This window comes from Camarhynchus parvulus, chromosome 3, assembly GCF_901933205.1.
Source record: "Camarhynchus parvulus chromosome 3, STF_HiC, whole genome shotgun sequence".
NCBI lineage: Eukaryota > Metazoa > Chordata > Aves > Passeriformes > Thraupidae > Camarhynchus > Camarhynchus parvulus.
The window spans coordinates 18,545,657-18,559,530 of record NC_044573.1 but is presented as its reverse complement, the minus strand read 5'-3'; the positions used below and the strand labels follow the sequence as shown (position 1 = coordinate 18,559,530).

Genomic DNA, 13,874 nt, shown 5'->3' with positions numbered 1-13,874 from the left:
CCCACCCAGCTTGCCCTGTGCACTGATGCAGAGGAAAGACAGGAAACCTTTCCACCCTAGAGACCAAGAAACCACCATCAGCCTGATCTCCTTTTCAACCTGCTGGTTCTGCTACCTTGCAAAACAGAGTGGAGGCTCAGGGACCAAGGCCCTCATCAATATTGGCAAATTAAACCAAAACTGGGAATGAATCACGATCGTCTGTATTAGTAAGGTGTTCAAGCATTTCACAGTCTGTGCCAATTACTGCTCTCCCAGCCATTCCCAGGCACAGTCCAGAGTCAAGGACTTAATCTGAGCTGGCCCTCAGCAGGGAGCCACCCTCTCCCAGAGTATCTTCCTAGCACAGATACAAGCTTTTGTGTGCCGGCTGCTCTCTGCGCCTGGGAATGTCCCCAGGTGTAAGTAATTGACTAACATACAAGTAGTTGATAACAATTCGTGGTTGTTCAAATCCCTATTATCTCTGTTGACCAAGATACGTGCTTCTTTCATCAGACAGACAATGTCACCTCAGCAGAGACCAGTTCAACCACAAAATTCTATTGGTTCTCTAGAGAGAGCTGATGGTAAGCATTGCAATTATGCTTTTCCAGCTACCATTTTATAGCAAAATAAATCTCTGCCTGTAAAATACAACTAGGACTCAACAATAAATTCCATATTTGAATCAGAGGGCAAAGCTTGTGTCCTTGAAGTGATAGAGGCTTAGTCATTCCTGATGAATACCTCGTTAACTTCCACTGGCATTTCACTGCACATTTTCTACTCTTTTTTACTGAACCTCCACCTTATACTAACTGGAAGATTCACTTATGGGCCCCCAAATATATTCTAAATTTGCCAGAGAATTTAACTGATATTGCATCCCCCATTTGTGATCACTACTATTTCCTCACTTCCTCACTTTTTTTGAGAAGCTGTTTTAAAAAACACAGTCTACCGCATCCAGCCCAAACTTATTTCTGTAGTTTCTTGGAGAGTACAAAAGTACCAAAACAGTAGCAGCCCTCTAAGGTGGAGAAACATCTTCTGTTCCAAAAGGACCAAGATACAAAATAAGGGCCTCTGTGTAGAGAAGTCCTGGAATTTCAAGCGCCTTATGTCTGTCTGCAGCAAGGAAACAGTTCCTACGCAAGGTCCTACACCTGGGTCATGGCAATCCCAGACACACCCACAGTTTCAGCAGAGGAGTGGTTGAGAGCAGCCATGTAAAGAAAGACTTGGAGGTGATGGTGGATGAAAAATTCAACAAGAGCTGGCAATGTTGCTTGCAGCCCAGAAAAGAAAATATATCCTGGGCTGCACCTGAAGCAGCATGGTCAACAGGTAAAGAAGGTGATTCTCCTCCTCTACCCTGCTCTGGTGAGACCCACACGCGGTGCTGCATCCAGATCTGGGGACCCTAATGTGATAATCACATATCCTCTGAACAGAGAGAGACACAATTCTCTCCCAAGATTTTCCTGGGAAGCTGTGAGAAAGATCAGAGAAAACAATTCTTATCTCCATTTGCTGCACCTGTTGTTGTGCTCATGTGGAATGTGTTATGGAGGTGGTTTACCAAAGGGTGGTTTCTTAATTGGACTCTGGTGGTGGTGTTTTGATTGATTGACCAATTAGGTCAAAGCTGCATCAGACTGTCTGGCAAGGGCAATGGGTTTTTCAGTATAGTATAATATAGCATAGCATAGCATAGCATAGCCTAGCCTAGCAATAAAGCAATTGATCAGCCTTCTGCAAGCATCGAGTCAATGCTCATTATTCCCCTTTCAGGGGCTTGCCACTACTATACCCCAACATAGGAAAGACATGGAGCTGTTGGAGCAACTCTGAGGAGGCCACAAAGTTGATGGGAGGACTGTACGTCCTTGCCTAGGAAGACAGGCTGAGAATGTTGGGGCTGTTCATCACGGAGAAAAGCAGGTTGTGGAGACACCTCATGGCAGCCTTCCGATATCTGAAGTGGGGTTACAGGGAAACCAGAGAGAGACTCTTCCTGAGGAACTGCAGTCATAGGACAAGGAATAACGGGTACAAATTGAAAGAGGGGAAATTTAGGTGAGATATTAGGAACAAATTCTTTATTATGAGGGTGATTAGGCACTAGAACAGGTTGCCCAGGGAATTTGTTGGGTGCCCCAAACCTGGAGTTCAAGACCAGGTTAGGTAAGGCCTTGAGCAACCTGGTTAAGTGGGAGGTATCCCTGCACATGGCAGGAGTGGCAGGACTAAGCAATGCTTAAGGTCCATTCCAACCCCTTAACATTCTATGAATCTATGTATAACTTTGTCAGGAATTGCTTTAAAAAATTTTCAGCTCTGTCTTCCAAATTGCTAGTCATCCATCATCTACAAGCTGAGTAACACCAACCACACACAAAAGCACAGGCAATCTATTGGCCAAACATGAACTGAATTTCTTATGTAGCATTTGTGTAGCATCTGCCACTCAGACAGGCTCAAAGAATAAAAAAAACCAAAAGCCAAGCACAATGACCACTATTCCCTTATTGGTTATTGTAAACTAAATAAGTAGGGACATGAACAACTGGACAATTGGGCACAACAGGGTAGGAACCAGGTGGCAGACACATGATACTGATGCTTAGAAGAGAGAAACATATGAGGGCACCTCCAGGATTGCTGCTCCAAAACAAGCACCTAAACTTGTAGTGTTAGATCTCATCCCATTTCTAGCATGTACATTCAGGTCACGAAACCCAGGAGTGAGAATCACAATATATACATTCAACTTTCTCCATGTGGCAAAATGCAAGGCTGCTTACAGAAGAAAAACTTTTGGGTGTTGATTCCCTTTTCTTCTAAATGCACACAAAATTTACAACATTAACTGCCTCACAGGATGAGAACAAATTTCACTCATACAAATATCTTACAATAATCCAAAGACACAAACTCCCTACTGCTAGCATAGATCAAGCTCAGAACAAAGTTTTATTTAAAAATACACTTTATTTACAAGACATTCAAACTTCATTTTGATAAAAATATAGTTGTACATAAAAACTTAGGTCATTTCTCACTAATAGTTAATAAAACCACAGTGAGATTCAGCAATCATGGAAATTACATCTTGGCACATTAAATTACTTAAGGAACAGAAAAACTGGAGGAAACTTTTAAGCAACACAGCTCCATAAATGTAACAATCTTATACAGTGACATCCTCGCATCAAGGTATCACTGTTCAAATAAAGTATTTAATGTAGAAAGTGCTTCCGCTGTACAGCAAAGTAGTAGAACTTAGGAATTTTCATGGCTTTTGAATTATCTTTTACCAAGCTTTCCCTCAAGATGTTAACAAATGACCAATGAACCCTCCTGATTTCGTTACATCTTCCCAGGTTTAGAAATCCACCTTTCTTAAGAAGTTGATTCAGGTAGAGTGTTTATTAAGAGTTTAATTATACATAAACACATGTGTTTATATCTCAGGACGACTACTTAGATAACACTTCTACACAGACCACAGGACACAAAGTAGTCCTCAGAGTAGCTCACATCAAGCCATCTATAGAACTTGGGTAGAACTTCTCTTTGGGAAAAATTCAGGCGGCATGTTCCCTTCAAAGTTCAGAATAAAAGGGAGTATTCAGGACAGCAAGCATTAGAATCAGGAATGGGAAAGGGAAAGAATAGGAAAAAAATAAAGGTCAAAAACTGGTTTGTAATGGTAAGGTGTGTCACATAGCAAAACCAGAAAGTGGGTGTATTTTAATAGAATGGAGTACAAAAATTAAACCAGTGCATAAAAAGGAATTTCTAAACTGTATTGTTGGTAGATCACCATGACCAGGCTAACAAAACCATCCTGCTTTTATGGAAGAGAAAATGAGAAAAAACATTAAGAGGGAAAAAACACACTTGCACTATGAGTCAAGGTAAGTACTATAAAGAAGACAAGGAAAAGAAGTCAACTGAAAACTGGCAAAACAAAAGCAATACTCCTGAAAATAGTAGCAGTTTTCTTTATAATGAAGAATAAATGCCTGCATTTAGAGGGTTTCAGAAGAAGAAAAAAATTAAAAATCACATCGGCACTTTTGGCACATACGAAAAGGTCACAATGAATTTATTCCCTTTAAGAAAAGGCACACAACTGATGAAGGCCAGTAAATTGCTTTTGCTTTCAATGTCATGTTATTCCAGGTTTCACTTTTACTGCAGAATGATCTGGCAAGGCTAGCAAAGGTTTTGTCATCATTCTACTAGGTCACATGCGTGACTGCCTACAGATCACATCCACAGGAGGTGGACAACCAGCTGAAAGTCACACATAATTTAAGCAGATTTCCTTTGCCACCAGCAGCAATGGACAGAAGGGACAATCATTGCAAGAGAACCTGAAAACCAAGACAATCACAAGGCAGTGTTTGAAGCGGACAGAGCAGCACAATCTACCTGCATTTGTCAGGGAGGGAAATAAAGTGATTCAGCTAAAGAGGCCAGAACAGAGCTTTTATGACAGTGCAATAGACTACAAAACTGAATTTAGAACAAGTGCTCATAGATGAGGGCTAACATGGAAATATACTGTATCTCAAACTGAGGGAAGCCTGCTCCAACAGAATTAGAAGAGATATGCCAAGAACTGAAGGTAAATAGGCCAATACAAAATACACATGGATGGGAATGAAGTCTTCCACAGAAGTAGAGCAGGGATACACAGTACAGGAGAAAAGTATTTTGTTACTCAATGGAAGGCAAAGATGCTGGTCAGAAACCTTAGTTGAATACCCTGAAAGTCACAACACAAAAAAAGAGCAAGATTTATCTCACAAATAACAGAGCACTGTTGGTTTTGCTTGCTTAAGTAATGAAGCAAATTTAACATATTTTTGTTTTATAGATATTATGATTTCTATAATCCCTGGTATTTTTCCATTTATTCACAGGCAATAGCAGTACATTCAACCAGACATGAGAAAATAAAGTTTAAGAATGTGATTTCATTGTAGTCTCAGGTTACAACACTTTTCAAAGTTTTAAAATATACATAGCCACAGTTTTAACACTTGAAGAATAAAAATTGTGCATTTTGACAAATGCCCCAACATCACACATACTAGTTTTCTTTAATCCCAGAGTAAATACTGCCATTCCAGCTTTCAACCATTTAATAAAATATGTACGCATATATATATATAAAAATCAAATAACCTGATTTAAGATACAAATAATTATGAACGGGTGCTTGTTTTAGAGGCTATCTGGGAAGAAAGTTCTTTGTTGTTATTCTGGGAGATTTCTATTCCAGTTCTCAAACCATGATAAATACATTTGTTATTTACATCTAAGCATCATCATCACAGGTGAAAATAAAGAGGGGGGGAAAAAAAGAACAGAAGAAAGGGCTGTCTTGCGTCATGGCACATGCTTTTAAAAAACAGACAAATTCTTACAATGTTTCCTGATTTACATTAACTCGTGCAATAATTGCCAAGCAAGATCCTGCTGTTGCCAATGGAATCAAGGAGGCTGCAGAATCAAGCTCTTAATTATATTAACAGATAGGTTGTTCATTCATATGATACAAACTTACAATATATAAAATACCTTAATTCATCCAAAAAGCTGTTTTAAAGGGGTAATTATAATTCTAGAAATGTTCTATTTAGACTGAAATCACTGCTTCAGTAAATACTACATTCCAAGCAGAAAAATATCCTGCTGTGTGTTTCAATATTCATTGAATTATTGCAATCAACTTTATTAATAAGGAGTTGGCTGCTTTTAAGCCATCCCTACAAGGACGTCCTGGTATTTTCCCAACCCAGGCTGGAAATCAATTTGCCCTTTCTGTTAAGATGTCACTGAGGCAAAGACACAACTATTTTACAAAGGTGTCCCTGTGAACAAATGGATAAAATAGCCTGTCCAGGCCACACAGACCATTGAAAGGCTGCTTTTTGCCAGCAAATTATATTTGGAATCTTCTGCATCTGATCTGCATAGCCAGGGAGATTAAACACTAGACTCAGTGTGGATTGAGTAGTGGGTTTCCCCTCCCACAAACCTGTGGAACACACCGGACTGAAATCCAGCACTGGGGACAGGGCTCATCACCTTGTTTTCCTTAGAGCACCTTTGCATACTTTCAGAAAGAGCAAGCAGCAGAAAGGGAATAAACTGCTTCACCAAATACACTTTGAGATACATGTTTGGGCAGGGGGAGGAGGATCAGGGCAGAGGGAAGGGTTCAAGGCATCAAGACCTTTAAAACCAGCCAACAAGAAATGATTGAGACTCGCCCAGGAAAAGTTTCCAGGTTTAAATTTTTTAAAGCTCCCTCTAAGTGATAATACTGCATAAAAGACTTTAAAGGTGCTTCCTTAATTAATACAATATTAAATTATGCCTTAATAATAGAATTGCAGAATTTCAACTGTTTGTAATAAACACATTAGCTTATTTATTCAGCATGAATAATGACAGACTCAGTGTTAAAGATAATGCAATTATCCTGCACAATGATGAAATAAACCATGGCTCTTGGAACTTGTGTTGCCAGGAGAAGGCTAACAAGAATTTTAAAAGACTGAGCTGTACAATCACAACAGTGAAAAGATAAAAGTTAATTGGATGACTACTGCATCTCCATTTGCTAGAATCAATACAGACAACGTTAGTAGGTACTTATTTGCTTTCATGACAAACAGTCTGTTCCTTAGCACACTCATCTGTGATTAGGCTGGGACTCCAGTATTACTTGTAGAGAAGCAAGACCAGTTTCTGCTCTGTCCCAAAATACAGGAGTCAATCAAGAAAATAACACAAGTCATAATTCCTGAGTGCTTCCCCCTTAGACACTCTTAATTTCATTCAAAAACTCCACTGGCCAGAATTGTTACTGCTAAAAATGAACTGTCCATGCAAAAATGGGGTTTAAGGATCAGTAAAGCATCTCTACTGAAGTCCTTTATAAATATACAGTACTTCAGCCCAGTACAATCATTAACTGGCCACAAGGCTTTCAAGAAACAGCTCGCTCCAGCAGGAAAGGCCAGAGGTGCTTTCCCAGTGTTACTGGCCACGAACTGCAAACATCAGTGCAGACAAGAGAGCGACATACCCCATCCACTCTAACAGCAGGAATTCAGCCTTAGTTTGGTAAGGAACCGGGTAAGGCTGCATCACAAAAATCACATGAATGCAACAGCCTTGGTGGAAATCTTAATCCTTATTTCAGGTACAAGGGGGTTTTAGGTGTGTTTTGGTTTACAGTTAAAGCACAGAAATCTTTTTGCCACACCAACTTCAGCTACAACCACCGATGCCCCCCCTTCCCAGCCAAGATACGTTTGCTCCATGAGAGCACAACAGAGCAGAGTGAATTGCCTAAAATCGTGTACTACCCGACTGTGATTTGTCACCAGACGCATCACAATTTTTCACATTCTCCTCTGCCACTGGGTCCTCCATAGGGATTTCAACGTCACTTTTCCTTGTACCATTGTCTTTGTGCTGTGCAGAAAGGGAGCTTTCACTTTTCTCCATGTAGCCATTCGTTTCAGCCCGGGGGGGCTCCCTCTGGCTGCAGCACAGATGCGAGTCACAGGCTTTTGAGATGCAGGGTGAGCTGCACAGTAGGTGTGAGGTCTTGTGGTCAGCGTACTCGGGCTGGATGGTCACAGAATGGACTCCTGCCTCGTGGAAAACCTTCCGTATTTGGTAAGCAGCACCTTGGTAATCAGAAGGGGTTTGGCACTTGATATGAAGAGTGGCGATGTTCCTCCCACTTGCAAGCTCCCAGACGTGCACCTCATGGAGGCTGCTCACCCCTGGTACACGAGCTAGTCTGTCAGCTGGAAAGCATAAGGGAAAGGCATTAGGGGCTTTGATGCACTGGCTAATTATCAGCTGCCTCACGAGACACCCTATCCAAAAGCAGCAGTGTCAAAACTATCATTTTAGAGGAGACATACTTGGTACAATGTGTCTACTCCCAGCTGCCTTCAGTTCAGCCTCCAGGTGGTGAACATGGCACGTTTCCTTTTGGACTCACCCATCCCTCAGGCTCCCAAATGGCAATTTACCAGCTGTTCACAGAGGAAATATTACATCATTTCCCCTATCAAGACCCCACATTTTCTGGTTTCTTTAAGCCCTGAGCATGGGGGAATTCCAGAAATACCCACAATTAACCAGTGTGAACAGCACCTAAGAACTACGAAGTTAACTAACCTTAATGGAAATTTCTAAGATTTTTTGGAAGCAGCCACTGCAGGATTGGAAAAGATTGTAACTCAAAGTTGTTTCTTTCACAAATAACCCACACAAAGCATTAACAGCTCAAGACCTGGTATGTTTGATGTATTGTTGGAGTACCACATTCTCAAAATGCATGCTTTAACTAATCCAGAAAGATTTAAATCATGTTGCTAGGACACAGGCATGTGACTATTTCTCACAGTTCTTGAGAATTTAGAGCTATTATGAATAAATAATCCAAACATGTCATTCCACCAATAACATATGCATTGAAATCCACCATTAAAATTAACAGCATTTCAACAACAAATTTGACTTACTCAGTAGTTGCATATCAACACCTTTGGGGACCATCTGCAACAAAATAGTTGAGGTCTCCTTTATAAGTGGGAATGCAGAAGACAAGATGATGAGCACCATAACTATTGTCAGGCTTGGATCAATGTAGCACTGCCAATTGCATGGAGCATCCCCCAGAGGCCGTACATAGAAGATTGTAGCAGTAACTACCACGACCACAGATCCAAGTGCATCTCCCATAACATGCAAAAGAACACCTGAAACAAATGGCACAATTTCCATTAGTGGGGGGGGTTTGAGGCTTTTTGCTTTGTTTTTGTGGGTTTTTTCCTGGGGTAGGTGTAATGCTGCATTTTTCAAGTATGTTCCGCTTGACATGAAGAATGCAATATTCCAGCCATTAATATCATAACCAAAGTTTTCAGTAACAGCTTTTGGAAAAAACAGCAAGAAAATACTGACTCTGAAGCACTGCTGTTTGAGTGGGATGCATTATTAAGCATGTAGGGTATGCTAGCGACTGCTGTCCAGCTGGAATGCCATGGTAACACAAAATGTGCTTGCTTAAAATGCATGAAGATTATTAACAGATCCTGGCACGTTAAATCTAAATTAAAAATTCATTACTAAATCTATCCATTCTACCCTGGGAGTGGAGAGATGCAGACCACCCCCAGTAACAGTTACCTTCCCCTACCAGTTTCTGTGACACTGCTGAAATCTGAAAAATTACTTAAGTGAAATCTAAGCTGGCTCCAAATACCCTCAGACTCCAATTTTTAGATCAAATTAGATTACCAGTCATATTAAACCTTCTTCCATCAATACTACTAGCCTTCAGACCTGTCAAAAATCAGAATCTGGTTCTACAGTCAGTCACATTGTTTAGTGCCTGGACTACTCTGAGAGGAATGCTGGGTACTTCTTTTTGCATCTTATAAAGACGGTTTTGTACAAAAGTTAAAGACACAAAACAGGCTCTTACAGTAACATATTTAGCTGCTCTTTAAACTACAACGACCAAAGCAGTCTTTCTGCTACAGAGTTACAAAAATCCAAGAATCTATTTCTTCTTACTACTCTACATAAACTTCCCTCTTCCCATCAGTGCTCAAACATACTCCAGTTTTGTTAGATTTTACTGTTCAGACTCAGATCTTATTCCAACTCACACGTGAATTCAGAACATCTCTCTCTGTATTAAGTGAATTTCTTCGTCAATATTTTTGTTTAGGGGCTGTGAGAGAAGAAAATGAACCATCTCTTTTTAACAATCCTATCACATAGACTTTCAAGTGAGAAGCTGTAAAAGGCTCCCCCAAAACTCACTAACAATACAGCAAGGAGTTTTGATGGTGCTGGATACTGGATTAGCCCTAGAACTCTGCCCACGCTGGTGCTTCTTACCAGCTCTGTACACGCACCTTGATCTGTGCAAGAAATGAAGGCCACAGCCTCTGGAGTTTCTCCAAATCATTTGGGTCAGATAAGAAAGTACAAGCTCCTGATGAGTCCAGCTCTTTCTGCTGGAGTCAGGCATGTTCTGCCCCATTTGGCAGACTACCACGGGGTTTTACTCCTCCTAACAGTGTTGCAGTGTTTCCTTTTCATTTACAAATAGTCCTGATTCAGCATGGGCTATCAGCTGTTGCACTAACAAGAGGAACAGGCAGGATGCAGTTGCATTGCCCAGGCAACTAACAAAAGAGCACAGCTTATAAAGAGCAGGAAAATGTTTCAGAAAGCCTTCTTTAGAGTTAAGGAAAAAATGAATTTTAAAAAAAATGAATTTTTTTAAAGAAATAAAGAAAAAATATGTCAGAATTTTGATGAATTAGTTATTGAGAATAAACATTTTTCCAAATTCTGTATTTTACATTCTTAACGTCATTATCACATATACCCTGGTAATGCATCACAGAATTAGGGCTCACGACCAAAATTTGTCCATTTCCCTATCAAATCCCAAAAGCTATGATTATAAGCTGGAATAAAGAATTATTTTTTACTAAATGAAGTCTTTATGATAAGAGCATAGGTAGCAGTTTCCAACAGCTTGCATTCCAAAGTCTAACTGAAATACTCTGTGTGTGCTCAAGCAGCAAAAGGAATAATTTCACACTGCAATAATTAATCCTTCCAGGCAGAATCTATGGATTTCTGTTCCTACCAGTTATAAAATCAAGGAAACCATTCCTCTGCCAATCCACTTTGTTCAACCATGTTTTTCAGGGAGGATCCCATTCCACAACAAAAGAATTTTTTGCCAAGTGACTATGAAGTATGCAGCTTGTAACTAACTTAAAAGGAAAAGTATGGAGTGAAACAGAATTTCAAATACACATATCTTTGTAAATATTCCTTACCTCTGTAATCATAAAGACAATGAAAATAGATTTTACAAAGGTGACATACTAAAGTAACACTTAAAAATTTCTTTTTAAAAATCAAAGACAATCCATATCTTAAAATAACTGTCACAAAATCCTTTATCCTACAGACATTTTTTGAAAGCTTCCAGCATCTTCATATCTAAGCATTGTGGCTCAGGCAAGCAAGGTCTTCTCTAAAGCAATTGGTTCCTTACTCTCCTCCATCCCTGAGTGTGACAGTTTGCTCATCCTTCTCCAAAAATCTTATCACTATAATGCCAATATCCATTGACACAAACTTCTAGACATTTAAGGAAGTGTTGTGTCTCTAACACATGCTTTGATTTTCCAAAGCATCTTCCCTTACAGATGTATTTGTGTAGCTCTGTAAACACTTTTGAAAGACAGACACACACACAAATAAAAAAACCAGCAAACCCACATGCCTGACTGTCACATTGACCTCTCAAGCTGAATTCATGCAAAGCAAACTCACACAACCTTGGGGGAATATCAGCTGCTGATCAGTGACCATAAGAAACCTGAAACTACTGTTCTAATTGAGGTTTCTGACAGTCCTTTCCTTGGGACAAACTCAGTATTTCATATTCTCAAAGATATTAGCTTTTGGCTCTGCTCAGAGCAGGTACACAAATGTGTATGCAGAGAAACACCTACACAGACAGGGAGAGACTTGTGGGTAATTTATTCCTAGGAGTAGCTTTATGTTTCACTCCATGAAAATCCACAGATTCCCAGAGACCTGGCAAATTACAATGTAGGAAGGGCTGATCCTGTCACACACTCTCACAGGAACAGGTTCACACCAGCAAAAACACCATGCTGAAGCACCAGTTTCAGAACCCTTTTCCTTATGCTGACAACAAAATATTATCAACCCTGGTATTTAGAAGGATTTATATTTTCTGCCCAAAAGCATTTTAAGGTTGAAAACTGCTCAACTACTACTACATCAGTGACATAAAAATTCACCTCATAGCTCCCTGTGTAACCTTCCTGTAAAGACTCTAATGACTTGAGCTTAGTGCAGCAGAGTTTGTGTCCTTTCCACATGTCCAGCTGCACTCTTCTAAGAATAAAAATCAAAACCTGAGCATGCTCAAAGCCAAATCAGCATGACACTATTTTGTTACTACTCATGCTATTCCATATAACCAAAATCTTCCTGCTAGAGAATAACTGGATCCAATTACATGGATGAGTCCTGGATTTCTCTCTTTCTTACTGATACCTGTGGGTGCATATATAAATCTGAAATGGAAACTATAAAGTGTTTAAAGTTAATTTAACATGAGCAGTATAGTCCTATGCTGTACCTCTGATGTTCAAGGCTTCAGACTTTTTCTCTTTTTTCTTCTCAGACCCCTCTTCAGGGCTCTTTTGGTCATTTGGTGAATCACCTGCATTCAAAGAAGAAACGCTGTGTTGTGTATAAGTTCTACAAACAGAAAAAACATCAACCTTCTCAAAACCAACTTACTTTAAAGATGACAAGAAGAAAACCAAAAACATTCCAAAATGTTTCCCATGCAGCTCCCTGGGCAACACCTCCCTCCACCATCCCGGGGGCACGCCCAGAAGCCCAGGGTAAAGTACAGGGTGAAAGAGGCCCCGGATGCCTGAGTGAGCTTAGTGAAACCCCCCGGGGCCCACGAGTGGCCTTGGGGCTTTGAAAGGGCCCAGAGGATTGGGCCAACAGCCCGGCGGGTGCCGCGGCAAAACGAGACGGAGAGAGAGGATGGGAAAGGGTAAGGGAGGCTGAGAGGGATGCTGGAGGGAGGGGTGGGCAGAGATGCGGGACACCAGGGGAAGGCGAAGTGCAGCCGAAAGGCACCTGCTTCATCCTCCCCGCCGTTCGGGATGCCACCGGGCACGTCCCGCAGCGCGGCGGCCGCGGGCGCAGGGGGGCACGGGCGTCGCCCGCGGCAGCAGGCGCCCCAGTCCTGGAAGACGAGGAGCCCCACGACGTTGACGGCGAGGCCGAGGGTGCCGACGATGAGCACCAGCTGGGCGTCGTCTATGGGCTCAGGCCGGGCGAGGCGGAGGACGGAGTCCACGAGGATGGTGAAGCAGAGGGCGGTGAGGAAGACGGCGTTGCTGAGCGCTCCCACCGCCTCGGCGCGGCTGTAGCCATAGGTGGCGCGGGGACCGCGGCGGCTGCGGCGGGCGATGCGCCCGGTGGAGAGCCCCACGCAGAGGGAGATGAGGTCCGAGAGCATGTTGAAGGAGTCGGACACCAGCGCGATGGAGTTGCCCAGGTATCCGGACACCAGCTCGGCCACGAAGAAGCCGACGGTGAGCACCAGCATGAAGATGAGGCGGCACGTCTTGCCCGAGTACCGCCCCATGGCGGCCGCGCGGCCCGGCCGGTAACGCTCCGCGCCAGCGCCGCCCTCAATAAGAGCGGCCGCGCCGGGCCGCGCCGCCCCGCCCGGGCACCGCCCCGCCTCGCCCCGAGCCGCGGCGGCGGGCGACACGAAATCGACCAAAGCTGGAATAAAGAGAAGCTGGATGGGCCGCGGGGAGGCGCGGAGCCGGCGCGGCGGCGGGGAAGGACCCTCTCGGGCAGGCAGAGCTACCCAAGGCTGTGCTGCCTGCGCTGCTGCCACGCTGAGACGGTCAAGTTCCAGGGAAGGATCCAGTAATTACGGAGCTTTGGTGCTTTATTGGCGACGAAAGTGCCACACCAAAGGACAGAGTGCCATCTACTGAGCCAGCTCATTTCCAGCCACCAGCCTTTACAAAGGTGTATCAAAAAGCCAGGGGAACCCTGGTCTGTATCCAAAGCAGCGTGGCCAGAAGTTTGAAGGTGATTCTCTTCTACTCTGCTCTGGTGAGATTCCGCCTGCAGTGCTGCGTCCAGATTTGGTGACCCCAAGATAGGAAGAACACGGAGCTGTTGGACCGAGTCCAGAGGAGACCACAAATTTGATAAGGACTGGGGCA

General features: G+C 42.5%; 1 protein-coding gene across 2 annotated transcripts; it reads right to left on the bottom strand.

Annotated features, from left to right (window-relative positions):
* Nucleotides 1-3,084: 3,084 nt before the first annotated feature.
* On the bottom strand, nt 3,085-13,283 carry SLC30A10 (solute carrier family 30 member 10). Of its 2 annotated transcripts, XM_030946622.1 has the most exons (4): nt 12,763-13,283; nt 12,245-12,328; nt 8,556-8,792; nt 3,085-7,829 (listed from the first exon to the last, which is right to left on the bottom strand). In XM_030946622.1, the coding sequence occupies exons 1-4, from the start codon at nt 13,274-13,276 to the stop codon at nt 7,363-7,365; spliced, it is 1,302 nt and encodes a 433-aa protein (XP_030802482.1). In that variant the 5' UTR covers nt 13,277-13,283; the 3' UTR covers nt 3,085-7,362. The 2 variants fall into 2 exon arrangements, with proteins under 2 accessions (XP_030802482.1, XP_030802483.1); XM_030946623.1 differs by lacking the exon at nt 8,556-8,792.
* Between the last annotated feature and the right edge of the window lie 591 nt (nt 13,284-13,874).

Coding starts and splice junctions, on each gene's coding strand:
- SLC30A10 (XM_030946622.1), bottom strand. CDS start 13,276: ATGGGGCGGTACTCGGGCAAGACGTGCCGCCTCATCTTCATGCTGGTG. Junction 12,329..12,762: donor CGGCGGGGAGGATGAAGCAG/GTGCCTTTCGGC, acceptor CTTTGAATGCAG/GTGATTCACCAAATGACCAA. Junction 8,793..12,244: donor TGAAGCCTTGAACATCAGAG/GTACAGCATAGG, acceptor CATTTGTTTCAG/GTGTTCTTTTGCATGTTATG.